Source organism: Pavona decussata, unplaced genomic scaffold, assembly GCF_977016875.1.
Source record: "Pavona decussata unplaced genomic scaffold, jaPavDecu1.1 SCAFFOLD_102, whole genome shotgun sequence".
Classification (NCBI taxonomy): Eukaryota; Metazoa; Cnidaria; class Anthozoa; order Scleractinia; family Agariciidae; genus Pavona; species Pavona decussata.
In genome coordinates this window covers 8,070,542-8,087,435 of record NW_028145517.1, presented here as the reverse complement: position 1 = coordinate 8,087,435, position 16,894 = coordinate 8,070,542, and the positions used below count along the sequence as shown (strand labels likewise).

Sequence of the window (16,894 nt, the reverse complement as noted above, 5' to 3'; positions counted from 1 at the left end):
ATATCAATGGGAACCTCACGTGACCGGATGTAGTGTGAGTAAAACTATTTTCGTCGGGCTTTGTTGATATCTTATTTCCGAAAGGCTCGATCATTTCCAGCCTTTGCACTTTCTTTCAAAAGCACTGGAGTTCCACTACCTCAACATGCCCAGAAAGAAAAGTCAAAGCCAAAATGTAACTAATGTAGGCAAAGATTCGAGAGAAACTATGACTCAAAATAGCGACGTAGAGTTAAAATGGCGTGACACCGCTCTGAAGGAGTTGCAATCCATGTTTTCAGGTTCGGTTGATCCTGAAGTTGTACAGCTGGTATTATCAGAGAGTAATTACAATGGTAGGTATATGAATTAAACTTTTATAAGCTTATTCCCAATCTGAATTACCTGGCTGCTGTTGTAAAGCTTATACTTATAGACGGTAGACTGAGTTATTTCAGAAGAACACAAGCTACTTACACCAAAACGAAGTAAATTGTTCAACATACGTAGACGATCAAGGAAACCGAAACGAAATGTTTTGTTTTCTGCGCCATCTTTCATTCATTATGTTCAGCACATTGCGACGCTAGCTAGAGCGATTGTTGAACATTACTTTTGAATTTCCCACTACTCTTCTGTACCTCTAGTGGCCAAAGGACGTTTCAAATATATAGGTCGATCTCTTTATAGAACGAGCTGTTACAGCCAGCACCCAAACTGAGTAAATCGGTGAATGATTTGAAGCGTTTACTTAGAGGGAATGTTTTGAATGGCCTTCCAGTTTTATTGTAGTATTGACTATGAAAAGCCCCTTGGGGATTAGCCAATAAAGTCTATCTGTCTGTCTGTCTGCATGTATGCATGTATGTAGGTATGTATCAGATGTATGTATTATCAGACAAACTTGCATGAAGCTCCTCGAGTGGGGTTTATATTTTAGCACCATATATATATATATGTATACAAAGGGTTTAGTGTGTCAAATTTTTAATCTGAGGATGATGCTTTAAAACCATGAACATTTGTCATTATTTTTAGCTTATGCTAAGATACAATACCTCACTGCTTCTGGTGTGGTACTGGACAATTGTAGGGAAACCAGAAAGAGCTCTACACAACGCCGTATAAATGGGAATGCAAATATATTGTAAGCCCCTCACTCACAGTTTACATGGAGATAGGGTGACCCTTGTAGGAGGGGCACACTCATTCGGTCAGCTGATCAATCCTCTTTCATTTTATAGTCCTGTTGCTGTTTTAATTATAAACAAGGAAAAGGTATTTTTGACATTGATTTTTCTCTCTGTTTTAGTAAATGATGCCATAGAAAAGCTTTTTGTTCTGAGTGGAATAGATCAAGACCAGCAAGAGGACAGGAAACCTTACAACAGTGATCATTCCTCTACAACACTTAGTACAACACTAGGTGATTCTGAGTTATCAAGACAGAAACTCCCTAGTCACCAGAATGTCACAAATACAAGTTCTAATGAGTCAGAGCGTGTGATGAACTCTCATACTGGCACCTTAACAACATCAAAACAATCGTCATTGGGTAATTGTTTGCCTCATGGAAGCCCCTTTGTAAAAGCTTCAGAAAATGAAAGTGGATCATCTCCTTTTTTATACAAGACAGATAGTGCTCAGGATCAAGCAAAAGTTCCAAGGATCATGCCACCTTCTTTTACAGCACCATTTCACCCACCTTATGTTCAAGTTGAAACAGATTCAAAGTTGCGTACAAATACTGGTAATTCAAGCCCTGGTGTTATGTCTTCTGGATTACCAGATTTTCCTGACAATGTCTCCCAACAATTTAAAGCATTGCAAACACAAACAAAAGTATCCTCCAGTGTTGAAGGCTCCATTCCCCATTCGGCTTCAAAACACAGAGAAGTATTGTACAACCCAAATGGACCTCCTGTAAGTCAAAATATACCTCCAACTGGTTGTTTTGAAATTGGTAAGCCTCACAATATGAATCAACATGGCCATATTCAGGAGCCGAAAGGAACTTTAGAGTCTTTTCTAAAGCTTTTGAGGTCACAAAATACAAGTTCAGAGGATTGGAAGAAAGTTTCTCACAGTAACACAGAACAAAAACAGTTAGACAGTGAACTGAGCAAAAAAAAATTACATAGTGTAAATGTGGCAACTACAGCAGCACATAGGTCTGATAATAAAGAATCAATGCCTTACTATAAAAGGACTTCAAACAGCGATTCTTCATTCACAAACAGTCAAAACTACACGGCTTCTAATCTTTCACAGAATGTCCCCAAAACTTTGCCAACTCATGACTCGCGTAAACCTCAGTTTCGACCAACTGTAAATAGTGCTCAGCAGTTGCCAAATCGTGGGATCCTCAACAGTGTGCCGAGAGAATCATTCATTCCGCCTCCAGCTATACAGAGACAATTTCAACCATCTGCACCCCCTCAGCAGTACGGCCAGGTGATACCAGGCAGTTTACCACAACAAAGGTTTGGTTTTATGCCAATAGCACAGTCACCACAACAACATCTACCTCAAAGGCCTGTGCCTCGTGGTCAAATTCCACACCAATACCCCCAAGGGACTTTCCCATACCAACCCCCATTCTTCTTTGGAAGAGGTTAGTGCTAAAATATCATTTAATTATTTTGTTTGGTTATCTTCGTTCAGTGTCCCAAGGAAATAATTTTACCTTTTCATATCAAGGTTCAAATGATCTGTAGTTTTATCTTGCTGATTAAATTCTTATGTGTGGTGCCCACATTCAGATGAAACCTGTTAAGAATTGCATTTCTGTGATCTGTGATGTCATAGGAGAGTTGATTTAGCAACTTGTTATTGATCTTTGTTCTTTGAAGTAAATTCAAGGAATAGCAAACCACATGGTCACCACACCTCTTGTTGTTCTTGTTCAGGTTCCGTATGATTTAACATGAACCTGCAAGATCTTATTAGGATCCTTTCCAGGATCTTGGGCAGATTATCAACAATAATCTAATATCTTGCCTGCCACATGTAAGTTATCAGCACTTACGAAAAACAGGCCCAGGTTAGGTCTAATAGGTTTCTGAGTGGGATTTCTCAGTCATTACAGAGGAAATATTGAGCAGTACTTTCCTGTGGTGCTGTTTATTATGCTGTACAAGGTGATTCTAACTTTTGAGTCTGTGTATGAAATCCCAACGTCTGAGCATTCAAATAAATGCTACTGAGCAGTACTTCCCTGTGGTGCTGTTTATTATGCTTTACAAGCTGGTCATCAAGTTGTATTTATTTTCATTATTAACTGATGCCAATTTCAGGAGCACACCCTTCAGCTGCTGTTCGACCAGCCAGACCAGCTTCTGCCCCTGGCATTCCATTCATACCAACTATTCATCAGAAGCTGCTCATTCTGATCAGAGGGCTGCCAGGAAGTGGAAAATCTACCCTGGCACAGTTAGTATTATATCTTTGTCAGATGACAATAGGCTCAGCACTAAATGATCAAAACATTATTGTGCTAAGATTTGTGACACACGTCCACTAGCTGTCTTACAGCAGTACACATGGATAGTACTTGAAGTGTTTGCTTTGGCTGCTGCCATGCATGTAGCATGTAGCTCTTTAGAGCTAATTTGGTTGGACCTGTGTTATCACGCAGCTCTGTTGTTTCAGGGTCCATTGTTTCTGTTGTCTGTTCATTGCTCTGCTATTATTTGTTCAGCCAATCCTTTGAGCCGCTCTAAGACTTGCGTGGTGCTCCTTTTTTCAGGAAGTGGGAAGGGGACTTGTGTAACACCTCCCTCACTCCAAAGAAAAATTAAATGACTATCATGATAACATTATCATAATGGTCAAATAGAAGAAAGATCCTCGCAGTTACTAATATGTCGCAGTTCACAATATGACGAGCTCCCAGTTGGCTTGATAGCACTGTACCAGCATCGCAGCAGTCATGAGTTCGAATCCCATTCTAGAATGAATTTTTTATTCAGGCTTTCTTTTCGAAAGTTGCTTAAGTTGCGTAGTAACTGTGAGGATCTTTCTTCTATTTGATCTTTCATCTGCAGTTCAAAATATATGTTTCATATATTTACATTTAATTATCATAATGACTTGTAAATTTAATTTTCAAGTGTGTGGCAGTGAAAGTTTGAGGTCTAACTGAGATGCCTGGTTGATTAGTGAATGCTAAGTGAAGAAGTACTGTTGGTACGAAGGGAGGGTGCGATTGCATGTTATGGTTCTTTATACCACGTGATCTGATGTTGCCTGTAAGAATAAATTAATGCAAAGAGATATCCAAGACTTATTTCTTTAGAACTTCTGTTCAACTTCTATGTTAATGCTATCTTTATCTGTAAATAAAGGCAACTCCCTTATAATGAGTATTCCCCTGGATTGAAATTTACATTCCTCTTAATTATTCCATAGGAAACTGAAAGGCACTCAAGGGGTTGTACTCTCAACTGATGACTTTTTTTACCGGAATCAAAAGTATGTTTGCATGAGAACATGGCTGTTGCCTAAGAAAAATTTCAAGGAGCCCACAAGGCCAAAAGTGGAGAAGTTAGGAGCCCAACATATGAAGCATTAGGTGCTGCTACAAAAAATTTAGGCGCCCAGAGCATTATCTTGGGTGCGCCAGGCTACCATGCTTCTGTTAGGCGGCAGCCATGGAGAACATTATCTTTTTTTATTATCATGGATTGTTTCATTGTGGACAATGATGAAATGAATGAATGTGTGAATAATGATGATGATAGTGATGTTGTTGATGATGATGATGACAACAATGCCCTTAGAAACTGGTGGGGGGGGGAGGGGGGGTGGCAATTGTGACTAAGGCACCTGGGACAGTGGGTAGAAATTTGAAGATGTGGGTTGGGATGGCAGGAATACATGGAAAGATTGTCTTTGAGTTACTTTTGTACTTTATTACTTAAAAAGTCTTCTTTTTTGGGTACAGCAAAAAAGCTGCGAAGACCCCTAGACACCTAAAGGCTATGGGATATCTCTTGATGCTCGACGGCATCAATATACTGCATGTACTTATACCAACTTATGGTGTGAAAAAGAAACATGGCCATCATCATCATCATCATCATCTTATTAATTTTGTACTTTCACAATTTTCTAGGTATGAATTTGATGTCAATTTAATTGGGGAGGCACATGAGTGGAATCAAAAACAAGGTATATTCTTTTTTTTTTTTTTTTTTTGGATTTCCAGCTTCTTTATTCAAAGTATTTAAATATATATATATTTTTTTAAGAACACTTTATTGAGTACTTCAGAACAGTACATTTCATTAATTATATTACTATATGATACTACATTACAAAACAAAAAAGAAGCATACTTAACTATAGTTACCTACACAACAAACTAGCTACACAACTTACAATACAGCTAACACCGGTACGAACATTTATCATATCGTTACTTGCAATACAATACTAATTACTTACAATACTTACATACTTACAACACGGTACTAACGATGTTTACAATACTTATGATGCTTTTAAAACTACAAACTTAAGCAACAAATTATTACACATTACTTGCTGGCACATGGCAGCAAAGCAATATAGCAAAAAAAAAAAATGAACTAAAATTAAAAGGCTCAAAGACTTATTTGCAACTTAGATTTGTGTTTTTCAATTTCAAGGTGACTCTTTAATATAGCACAATAGGCTTCCCAGATATACTCTTCTTCTCTTCGTGGCGCAGTATAGATGTAGTATTTGGCAATAATTAAACAGAGGTTCAAGGTTTATTCAATAGTCGTGACATTATACACCATTCAACTCTGTTTCTGTAGCGTGGAGTGACAAAATTGTTGCTTCTCCCTACAGAGCAAAATAATGGCGCAACTTTATGCGAAGCCTTTTATCTCACAATACACTAAAAGCAGAAATAATGTTCTACAGTATGACAATATTGGGTTAAACAATGACCATCTGGAAAATATTTTTCATTGCAGCCAAAAGTGCACTAGAAAAGCTGATATCCCCTGTGATTATCGACAACACTAACACACAGTGTTGGGAGATGAAGCCTTACGTGTCTATGGTAAGAGTTGATATCACTGACAGAATCAAACTTATGATATTGTGTATGGTTCTTTGTGGATGAAATGTTGTGCTTTTTATTATGTTGTACAAACTGATTCTAATTTTCGAGTCTGTGGATGAAATTGTAAAGTTTGACCATGAAGTGTAAGCAGTACTTTCCTATGGTGTTGTTTATGATGCCGTACAAGATGGTTTCTAACTTTTGAGTCTGTAGGTGAAATCCTAAAGTGTGGCCATTCAAATGAAAGCTACTGAACAGTGCTTTCCTGTGGTGTTGTTTATTATGCTGTACAAGATGGTTTGTAACTTTTAAGTCTGTGGGTGAAATCCTAAAGTGTGGCCATTCAAATGAAAGATACTGAGAGTACTTTCCTGTGGTGCTGTTTATTATGCTGTAAAAGGTGGTTCTAACTTACGAGTCTGTGGATGAAATCTTAAGGTGTGACCATTCAAATGAAAGCTACTGAGCAGTACTTTGCTGCAGCAGTATTGTTTCTTTTTACTATTTACAGTATTTTTTCTTATTTCGATGCTGGTCACTTTTTGAAGTGCAAGGATTAAGGTGACCCTATACCTTACTGATTGATCTTTTTATTCTCATCACCTCTCTGTTTTATGATGTACTATGTATAGTTTGGAGAAGTTACACATCAATCGCACCCTCAGCTGTTGTTTATTTGTTACTTTAGGGCTTAAGGCATGGTTACCACATCAAATTTATTGAACCAGACACCACGTGGAAATGGAATGTGAAAGAACTTTGCAGGTATGTAATAAAAAAAAGAAAACAGTCCGAAACGTCAGCCATCTCTTTGCACTAGCACCCTCTTGAAAGAGACCACAGGGTGGTTATAATTATTGCAAAGACATTTCAGACTAGCTTTGAAAATAAGAATCTTGGCGCAGTGGTGAGAACACTCGCCTTCCACTATTGTGGCCCGGGTTTGATTCCCGGACTCAGCGTCATTTGTGGGTTGAGTTTGTTGTTGGTTCTCGTCCTTGCTCCGAGAGGTTTTTCTCCTTGTACTCCGATTTTCCCCTCTCCTCAAAAACCAACAGTCCAATTCGATCTTGAATCTGATGGCCACAGGTCTGTCAGTCGTAATAGACTGTTAAGTGTCACCCTCGTTAAACAAACAAACAAAGTTGATTTTTTGTTTTTAAACTTCTAGTAATTTCAAAAAGAAAGTTGGGGGTACAATGTATGGCTTTTTATTTCCATATTACAAGTGATAATCCAATGGAGCCACCTTAAGTTCCTAATTTTCCCCTGCAGACGAAACAAGCACGGAGTTGGCATAGAGGCAATCAAAAGAATGAAGGAGCGATATGAACAAAACGTTACGGTGGAAAAGATAATGAACTGTGAGAGGAACATTGATCTTAAAAAGACTGGGAACGAATCCGAGACTAGCCAGGGGACTGGTGCGAACAATCACCGTTCTAGTCCCATGCCTCAGCGTTCAACCCAGGAGAGAGGCTCCGAGGAAAGCGGAAAGGAGAGTGCGCCGAGCCTTACAGGAAGTGAAACGATATGCTTCTCACAAGGTATCAAAAGAAAAGACAATTTGGAAGCGAAGGCAAGTGAATTACTTGATGAAAGCAAGAATTACACAAATAGTATTGAAAAATTGGAGAAAAGTGATGGGAGAGGAGTAAAATGTATTGAATCTGGACACAGGGCAGAGGAGGTTATGAAGGATGAAACTCACGAGAACTGTAATCCCAAACCGCAGAGGGTTCCGAGGGTTCGTGAGAAGAGATCACCAAATAATCAACAGCGTGTCGATACAGAATCGCCAACAGTTGTGTGTGAAGAAAGCATGGGCGTGAAACAACAGGAGAACCTCAATCCTAGTGACATGCCTGATGAACGTAAAGTGAACCAAAGAACTACAACTTCAACTACCCCAAGGAGTGAAGCATTGTTAAGTAGTGAGGGCCTTGAGCTGTCAAATATGGCGTCTTTTGCTGACAGACCTGCATCTTCTCCGGTTTTTCCTGACAATAGAGATGACTGGGATATTCTTGAAGGGGGTCATGCGGCTGAAGTTTCAAAGTCCTCTATGAGGGCTGTGGATAATGGACCCCTCTCAGACAACCCTTCAGAAGAATGTAGCGCGCCAGTGTTAAACCCGTCCTTAGAAGACACGAAGAAATCAGAAAGTGACACACATGAACGCGTTTGTGAAGCAAAAACAAACGATTTCTTCAAGAAGTCTTCGGAAGGGCAAATCACATGCGGCTTGGAATCTACAAGGGATTCCACTAGTTTATCTCCAGAGGGTATTGGTAATGATGACGTTACAGAAGGTGAGAATGTGCTGAGATACAATGAACCTTGTACGAACAAATCAGACGCCACCCCTCCTTCCTTGTCAAGTATTTTGGCTTCCGCCTCACGGACGAAGCAGAAGAGGCGTTCAAGCTCCAACAGCGATCACAAACAGCCAATCACAGAGGAGAGGAATTCTGGAGAGAACATCGATGTTATAAAATTACCTTCTGAACCGGTCAAAGTTGATGGAGAATCAAAACTGTTAACTCAAAGAGTTTTCGAAGACAGCGTCACACAAAACAACGAGACTACTAGTGGTGTCTTCAGTGACGTGCAAAACCTCACTGACGAGTCAAAACAGGTCACATCCGGGAACTCGATGAATGACATGCCCGCTGGTGTTGAATTTTTGAAGACGTGTTTCCCGGATGTGGACAAAGACTTTATGAACTCGCTGTTCACAGCAAATGGCGGTGATGTGATGAAGGTAGTTGATGAATTGCTCGCAAACAAAAGCTACTTACCGTCTTTGCCTGCTGATGCTTCTAAAGTGACCGAGCAGCAGAGTCTTGCTAGTGTGGTACCAACCTTCCCGGACTCTCAAATTTTGGCTTCTCAAAATAGGTCCTCGATTGAAAAACCAATATCGTTTAGACCAGCTGATGAAATGGTCAGCAATATTGATGCTGCATATGGAATCAATCGCCAAAGTCCTGCTTCTCGTGAAAATGCTGGGAATCTTGGAGAAATGTCACCAAAAGTAGACCGCGCAAATCAACTCAGGGATTTGGGTCCAAAGCCCTTGTCTCAGCCCCAGTCTCCTGGTCACAGCACGTTTCAGCTGACGCTTGAGCCTGCAGTAGCACTGCACCTTATTGAGATGTTCGGACCTTTTACTGGGGTCAACTTTCAAGGTTCGTTCGTTTCTTCCTTGCTAATTACGTTGTTTCCTGGATTAAGTAACCTCTGTACAGTTACAGTAGAGAAAGGGGGCTGTACATAGGCTACGATTAAGAGTCCCCTCTTCCCCTTAAAATGGAATCTGGATGAGTGAAGAAAAAGAGAAGAATTATCTTCAAATACAGTTTATTGCCAGAAAGAAAGGCTAATTTGTTGAAACTGGAAACATGAAATTTGAACGGTGACTGCGCTGGATGCTTCTCCGAAGAATTCTTATTATTTCAGTGGCATTTCAGGTTTTAGGCATCACACGATTGGGGGGGGGGGGGTGGGGAGTGTTAAGTCGAACCTATACTAATTGTGTTGTACGTTTTTTCACAGAGGAAATCAGTGATGATGATCTTATCATAGATGTGGATAACTCATTAGCGAGACAGTTGTACAAGAGATGGGAGAAAACTGTTCAGGTACTGAACTGCACCACAATTTATTGTGGGGATTCCTTAGGAACAAAAGTGTTTATTCACTTTCTCTTATCTTGTTTTAGACGCGAAAAGGGATTTCTGTTAGCAAAAGAGGTAGGGTATGCTTGTTTTGTTTTTGATTTTTTTCCTTTAGTTTACGTATCTTCGACGTGCATGTCTACAACGACAGGGAGATTAAGAATAACGTTTCCAGCGAACGGCAAAAATGACCACGTAACTATTTATCCTATGATTGCAGCTCGCTGTTTTCAGTTTCTGATAGCGAAAGATTTGTAAAAACATTTCGGAATAAAAAGTAGCGAGATTAAAACATGACGTTTCGGCGACGACATGTCACATTTGATAATGGTGACATGTCGCCAAAACGTCATGTTTTAATGTCGCTACTTTTCAGTTTCGCTACCGTTTTTTTGTTTTCAGTTTCTCAGTAAAATTGAGTAGTTTTGCAGTTGCATCAAAGGCCAGAATTGTTTTGCACGATTTTTATCTGTGTATTAATTTTTTCAAGAAAACATAAACGCGAATCTCACGTTTGCCTTTGACTGAGGTAAACACCATTCTAAATATCTCTGTTATAAGCGTTTTGGCACTGTTAGCACCCTTTTAGACCTGGATAGAAAAACTTTGTGTAATTGAACAGAAGGAGACTGATTTCTTTGTTCCGTTGTCCCTTTCAGTCAGCTCACCACGAGCAAACCGAGAACTTACAGATCCAGGTGCGAGGAATTTTAGTGGTGACCAGACCTCCTCGGTCAGTCAGAGATCATCTCCGCGCCAGTCGACTGGGCACCAAGCAGGTATCATGAATATCTTCAGCGGAGTGGGTTGTTGCCTTTGTATTGATTCTCTTTTAATTTTGACAGAAACCTTGAGGGAGATTATGGATGAACAGCTTGCACTGGAGCTTAGCAGAAATACAAATGTAAGAAGCACGAGTATAAAATCTTTCACTGACTAATTTCGTTCTTATAGCTTTTGTAACAACCATGAAAAACGAACAGGACTACATGTACATTAAAGTACTGCTCAGTAGCTTTCATTTAAATAATAAGTGCTCACACTTTAGGATTTATCTACAGGCTCAAAATGAAGAAGCACTTGGTAAAACATAATAAACAGCACCACAGGAAAGTACTGCTCAGTAGCTTTCATTTGAATGGTTACACTTTAGGATTTCATCTACTGACTCAAACTTTAGAACCACCTAGTACAGCCTAATAAACAGCACCGCAGGAAAGTACTGCTCAGTAGCTTTCATTTGAATGGTCACACTTTAGGATTTGATCCACAGACTCAAAAGTTAGAACCACCTTGTACAGCATAATAAACAGCACCACAGGAAAGTACTGCTCAGTAGCTTTCATTTGAATGATCATCCACAGACTCTCGGCAAAATGTAATACTTGAGGTTTTTACATAGAATACGAAAAGGTTAAAATAAAGAAAAGACCATTTTACTCCCTTTTCTGTATTTTTCTGACAACGAAGTTCCCTTCACGCATTTTGGAATCATTTTTTTAAGGTGGCCGAGGCAAGTGATCAAGACATAGCTACCAAAATTAGAAGACAGAAACTTTATGACATGTTTCCTGGCGTGGACCCTGTAGCGTTAGAGGAAGTATTTCAAGCAAATCGGTGAGTTCACTCATGACTTTAACGGTGTTTTTGTCCATGTAATGTACTTTGCAAAGTTCCAATTTCTGGAATTCATGTGACGTTCTCTTTGCGTTTCTCCGTCACCAGGTTTACGTTTAGCGCGCTTGACAGCGTTTGACACTGAATTTGTGTTTCCCGTGTTCGACGCCGGTTACAGGTTTTCCCGCGCGTGGCACCGGTTATGTGTTTTCCTGCACTTGGCACGCGTTCCATGTTTCCCGCGCTAGGCAACTGCAGCATTTAATTGGTGTTCACGCTATTGGCGGCCCTCTTGATTGGCTCTTGGTGTTGTTGAAAACTGCTGCAAATGATTTGAGAATTTGCTTTACCAATCATCGCCTGTAGAACGTCGTGTAGTGCCAGAGTCGTGCGAAAAAAATTGACGATTCAAAATGTCAAGGTTCTTTCATTTAGCAGAGTTGTTAGGATCAAACATTACAGGCGGGCCATGCTTGGCCTTCTTTTATGGTTTATTTTGTTTAAAAGACAACTTTAAATCAAGAGAAGTTGCTTTAATGAACGATCTATCTAAACCTACCCTCATAACGGGTCAGGCTGCTGCTGGGTACCGGTTGTCCTAAGGTCCTTGTGTTTTATTGAAATACTGTTTTGTTTTCTGTAGCTATGAACTGATCCCCTCTGTGGAAGCGGTGAAAGCGTCATGTAACTTGTCTGGTCGGCAAATACCCAGCACTGTCATGGCACCTGAGTTTAGGAGCCGGGTCCCCAATCAGGAGCAAATGACAAGAAAGGTATGACGTGACGCATGTTGCGTGACACAATTCGCATGTATGAATGAATTGCCCTTTTTTGTTGTCATTCATGTTTATTGCCTTTTTTTTTCCTACTCTTCCATACCCCAAGTGCGGATCGCTGTGTTAGTCTTGTTAGTCTATGTTAGAAGGCAGGTCCTTCAAACACAAATGCTGATTAATTGACAAATTTTCCGGCCAAGGCAAAAACGCGTCTAGAATGCGTCAAAAACGCGCCTAAAACTTGTCAAAAGCGCGTCTGGAATGCGTCAAAAACACATTAAAACGAGTGCGTAAACAAGAACGAGACATTGCATTGGATAGTTATGAAGAGATTTCTTTTTTCTCTCCCATAGGAAGCCGAAGAAGACTGGAGCTGGCTGTATTTGGATGGTAAGAGATACCGTTACCTATGGTAACGTTAAATATCCGAAGATCATACGGAATTTGTTGACTTTTGGTGTTTCGTTTCTTTACCATTTTACATTTTTATCATGTTCAACTTGTGATAACCGCCCGTTAACATGTCAGTTATCTTTGTACCATTCGATCGCAGGCTTTTTCTGCTGTTTTGGGGTCTGGACATACTTCGCTGGGATTCTTGCGTTGTTTCAATTGATATAGACTTGGAATTGATTTCGTACATGAGGTGTACTGTTTGAATATTGCAAAGACGCGGGCCTGGGCGGCTCTTTGTAGGCCATTCCCGGTTTACCACTTTCCAGGAGCTTGTTGTTTATACAGTTTTCGTATTAGCTGTTACTTTGATTTTTAGAGTTAAAAATACGAGTATCGTGACCATGTCTTGTCAAGCTTCTAATGTTTGTCGGGCCATCTATAATAAGAGTTTTTATGCCTTTCAGCAGACTCTTCTCGTCCAAAAGACGACGAGGGCTCGTTCCAGACCCTTGAGTCTCCGACTTATCGGGATTATCGCGCGGAAGCTTTTCAACATTACAAACTGAGAGACGATTGTTTTAAGAAAGCTGCTCTAGCTTTCTCCAACAAGCAAGGGCAACTGGCTCAATTTTACGCGCAACAGGTATATATGCATGCTTTAGTTGTCCTTAGAATCTCCACTTAGATCACTCGGGTTCATAGCTTACCGTTTCCAATTGAGGTTTGTTTGAGCTCCGTTTTGATCGGAGGCGTTGCTTAGTAACGTAACGTACTTACAGATGTGACATTTCGTGATAGTTTTCTGGAATCTTCGCGAGTTGCAGCATGAATTATTTGAAACAGAGCAATAGGTAAAAATCTCCTTCAGTGATGAAGGAATCTTGGAGTTCCGTTCATAGTCTGATACAAGGACTATTTGCAGAAATTGTTTGCATTTCATGATTTGAAGAAGAATGCTTGACAATGTGAAACGGTTCATTTGATGTTTGGTTTCTTTTTATTTCAGGGTCATTTACACACAGAGAAAATCAAAGAAGCAAATGCAAGAGCGGCCGCTTTAATTTTGGAGCAGAAGTAAGACGAATCTAAGCTAAATGGGTTTGAATCCCAAGGCCTCTTTTTAACAGTCTGAGCCTGTAAATTGGTTTACAAAATTCATGCATCATAATAATCTATCCAGTCACAGCGAAGGTGTTTTTATTTTTAAACAATTTGAATCAAACCGAACCCACTCCCACTGTTTACATGTTTTCCCACGTTCGGCCCTGGTTGGGTATTTTTCCGCGCTTGCTACTTGTCACATCTTTTTCTCGCGCTTGTCATAGTTTGCGTGTTTTCCCACGCTTTCACTTGTTACATCTTTTCCCGTGCTCGGCATAGGTTCATTAGATTAGGTGTTTTCCCGCGCTTGTCACTTGTCACATCTTTTTCCCGCGCGTAACAAAGTTCGCACGTTTTCTTGTTAATTTTAATTTTCGTTTTATAAGAGGTATAACTTAATTGAAAAACGTTTCTCAATAGCTTTTTTTTTGTTTGCCATATTTTCAGGAACGAGTTAACTGACGAGAACACCATTGATTTACATGGTTTGCACGTGACTGAGGCAATCGAAGCTCTTGAAACCATGTTATGTGAAAAAACAGGTACGTTACCTCATGAGTCTGTCCGTTACCCATGGAACCAATGGCTTTTAATAAAACACTTGAAATTGTACTCAGTTTTTCTGAAGAATAAGTAAGATTTGTGCAAAGTACGTACCCCTTGGTGGGAAAGGAGTGCTCCAAAAGTTCAAACAACGCATGTTCACGAGGCTACCAGAAGAGAAGAAAACCTTTCAGGTAACACCATGGAAATAACAATTAGTACATCGCTCGAAGAATTCCTATTATAAGATCACCGGAAACCTTTGGAAAATTGTTAAAGATTACCGACTAGAAAACTTGAGAAGATTTCTAGAGATAAAGAGAAAATGATCATTTTGGAGCTTGGTCATGTGATATCAGTTTCGCTCCAGCACTGGACTATAATTCCGAGTTGCGTGGACGGGAGTTTAAACCGTGACCTTCCGTACACCGATCAGAAGCTCTCAGTGAAAAACCTGTTCACATTTGTGGGATAAGCACAGAGAAGCTCCTGCTTTGTGATAAGCACAATTGGAAGGGGACATACGCACGCGCAGTGCTACTAAGTTCTTGTGCTTGTCTGACACCGTTTCCTCCCACTTGTGAAATAAGCCGCACAAGCACTCATAAAAGCGCAAGGGTAGGCGCTTATGCTTATCCCACACTGGTTCATTCACGATTTTACGTATGCTTGTGCTTGCGCCTTTTGTCTTTTTGTATGTTTTTTTTTCGCATGGCAAAACTAAATAAAATAAAATAAAATTATTTCAATATCACTTCGTTGAAAACTTGAACATTTACTTCTTTCCCAGATCCTCACAGTAGTCAGTCCAGGAAAGGTTGCAAGGCCATCTCTGTGATCACGGGACGAGGAAATAACAGCCGTGGAGGCAAAGCTCGGATAAAGCCCGCCATCTTGGAATATCTCAAGAAAAACAATTACAGGTGAGTCGGTCATGTGGCTAGCGTGTCGAACTTTCTAAGTTAAATGTGGTGGTTTTAAAACGAGGTTTTCTCCCTGTATTTGTGTCCTTCAATCAAACTTTTTTCGACAATGTGTACAACACCACAGGTATTACAAAAACCCCGAGTGGCGGTTATACAGTGGTAGACTGTTGGACTTTTGGTCCAAACCTCAGTGATCGACAATTACGCAAACCAAGCTTAAGGTGTTGGTTGCTTGCGTGTGCGGTCGTATGCCTTATGCTGTTTTACTTAGCTTGGCTAACAATTGAAGAAAGAAAACATCTATTTTGTACTTCTTGTTGATTGTTTTTGTTGTTGTTGTTGTTGCATTTGTTGCTTTTCTAGGTATACAGAACCACATCCAGGCTTGGTGAAAGTTCACTTGTAGATTAATATTTCACAGTTGTACAGTTTTATAGAAACCATTGTAAGTTATAGTAAAATTTCTTAGTGAAGAGTTTACCCGGCTGGCCGGCATTGAATTAGGAGTTACCATATATTTTTCAGTTTTTACATGGCTAGGTAGACGGATTAGAAAAGAAAACCAGAATTTAAAAACAAAATTTCAGTAGATTTGCAATCGGCTAGATGTAGACTTGCCAAAATTATTTTATTCAAGGTAAAAGTAGTATTCGTACAGTATACATTGCATATGTGTATGTTTTGAAAATTAAACATGTAATTTAGTTGTTTTGAAAATTAAAATGTACACTTTGTAGTGTTGTTAATATTGCACCGCATTGGCCATGCGGGCTATGGATTAAAATAAAAATTAATAAATCAACTTTGTTTCACGAGAATGACACTTAACAATCTGTTACGACTGTCAAACCTGTGGCCATCAGATTGGAATTTATAAATGCTGACTTTTCAGGAGAGGGGAAAACTGGAGTACCCAGAGAAAAACCTCTCTGAGCAAAGACGAGAACCAACAACAAACTCAACCCACATATGCTGCCGTGTCCGGTCCACATTGGTGGGAGGCCATTGCTCTCACCACGCGCCATCCCTGCTCTCTTTAATGTTAAAGAAAACAGGATGCAACGAGAGCAAGGGAAGGGTATAGTTTAAAATTGTCCTCTGGTTTTCAGGGCAGCCAACGTGAAAATTTAAGCAAAATGCTTGTAAAATCGAAGTTGCAGAACGTTTTAGGGAACGACATCTTATTCCTCGAATTTACTAGCCGTTGTTGCGTTTACTGAAATGCTAGCTGACCTTTTCTTGCGTTTTTAATCACATGTTTTCCCCTTCAAAAACGAAAGGAATTAGTTTTCCAGTGTTACGAAATTTTGAGCTGACATTTTGGCGAAGAAAACAGCAATTTCTTTACGACTAAATCGGAAATGAACTGTTGGTTGTCCTGTGGGTTGACCATCGACTCTTACGCCTGCACTCCAGTCTACTTTGGATCCTTGTCGCCATTTGCCCGCTGATTCCCACGGGCTCTCATCGAATTCCTCCCTTTCTCTCTAGATCACGACTAAAAGGTACAAATCACCGGCATGAACGATCTTCTTTTCGTTACAACTTAAGGACCCTAGTCAGCCTCCGCCATTTTCGAAGCCATCGAAATTATTGATATTGCATGGTGAAGCGAAATATTATTGCTTAACTGTAAGTTGTGTTCCTGAAAAAATGTTTCATTATCTTTATTAGTTTCACAGTGATTTCGTTCATTTCGACATGCTCCTGATAAAATATAATGCTAAACTCTCGTATGTAAACAAAACCAAAGGTGTGGCTGACTAGGGCCATGCAAGTCAAAATACTTTTTCCTCAACGTCTTCCTAGACCTGCCAC

The 16,894-nt window shown here is 39.9% G+C and overlaps 1 protein-coding gene across 2 annotated transcripts; it reads left to right on the top strand.

Moving 5' to 3' along the window:
• Positions 1–44: 44 nt before the first annotated feature.
• LOC146472079 (NEDD4-binding protein 2-like) lies at positions 45–15,870 on the top strand. Of its 2 annotated transcripts, none has more exons than XM_085120618.1 (20): positions 45–335; positions 1,292–2,593; positions 3,276–3,411; positions 4,390–4,452; positions 5,096–5,151; positions 5,946–6,034; positions 6,726–6,802; positions 7,313–9,228; positions 9,596–9,681; positions 9,762–9,792; positions 10,377–10,496; positions 10,563–10,621; positions 11,222–11,334; positions 11,978–12,107; positions 12,464–12,500; positions 12,974–13,149; positions 13,513–13,580; positions 14,055–14,149; positions 14,941–15,073; positions 15,440–15,870. In XM_085120618.1, exons 1-20 carry the CDS (start codon positions 146–148, stop codon positions 15,480–15,482), a joined length of 4,920 nt encoding a protein of 1,639 aa, XP_084976744.1. In that variant the 5' UTR covers positions 45–145; the 3' UTR covers positions 15,483–15,870. The 2 variants fall into 2 exon arrangements, with proteins under 2 accessions (XP_084976744.1, XP_084976743.1); XM_085120617.1 differs by having other exon boundaries at positions 12,971–13,149.
• Positions 15,871–16,894: the final 1,024 nt, after the last annotated feature.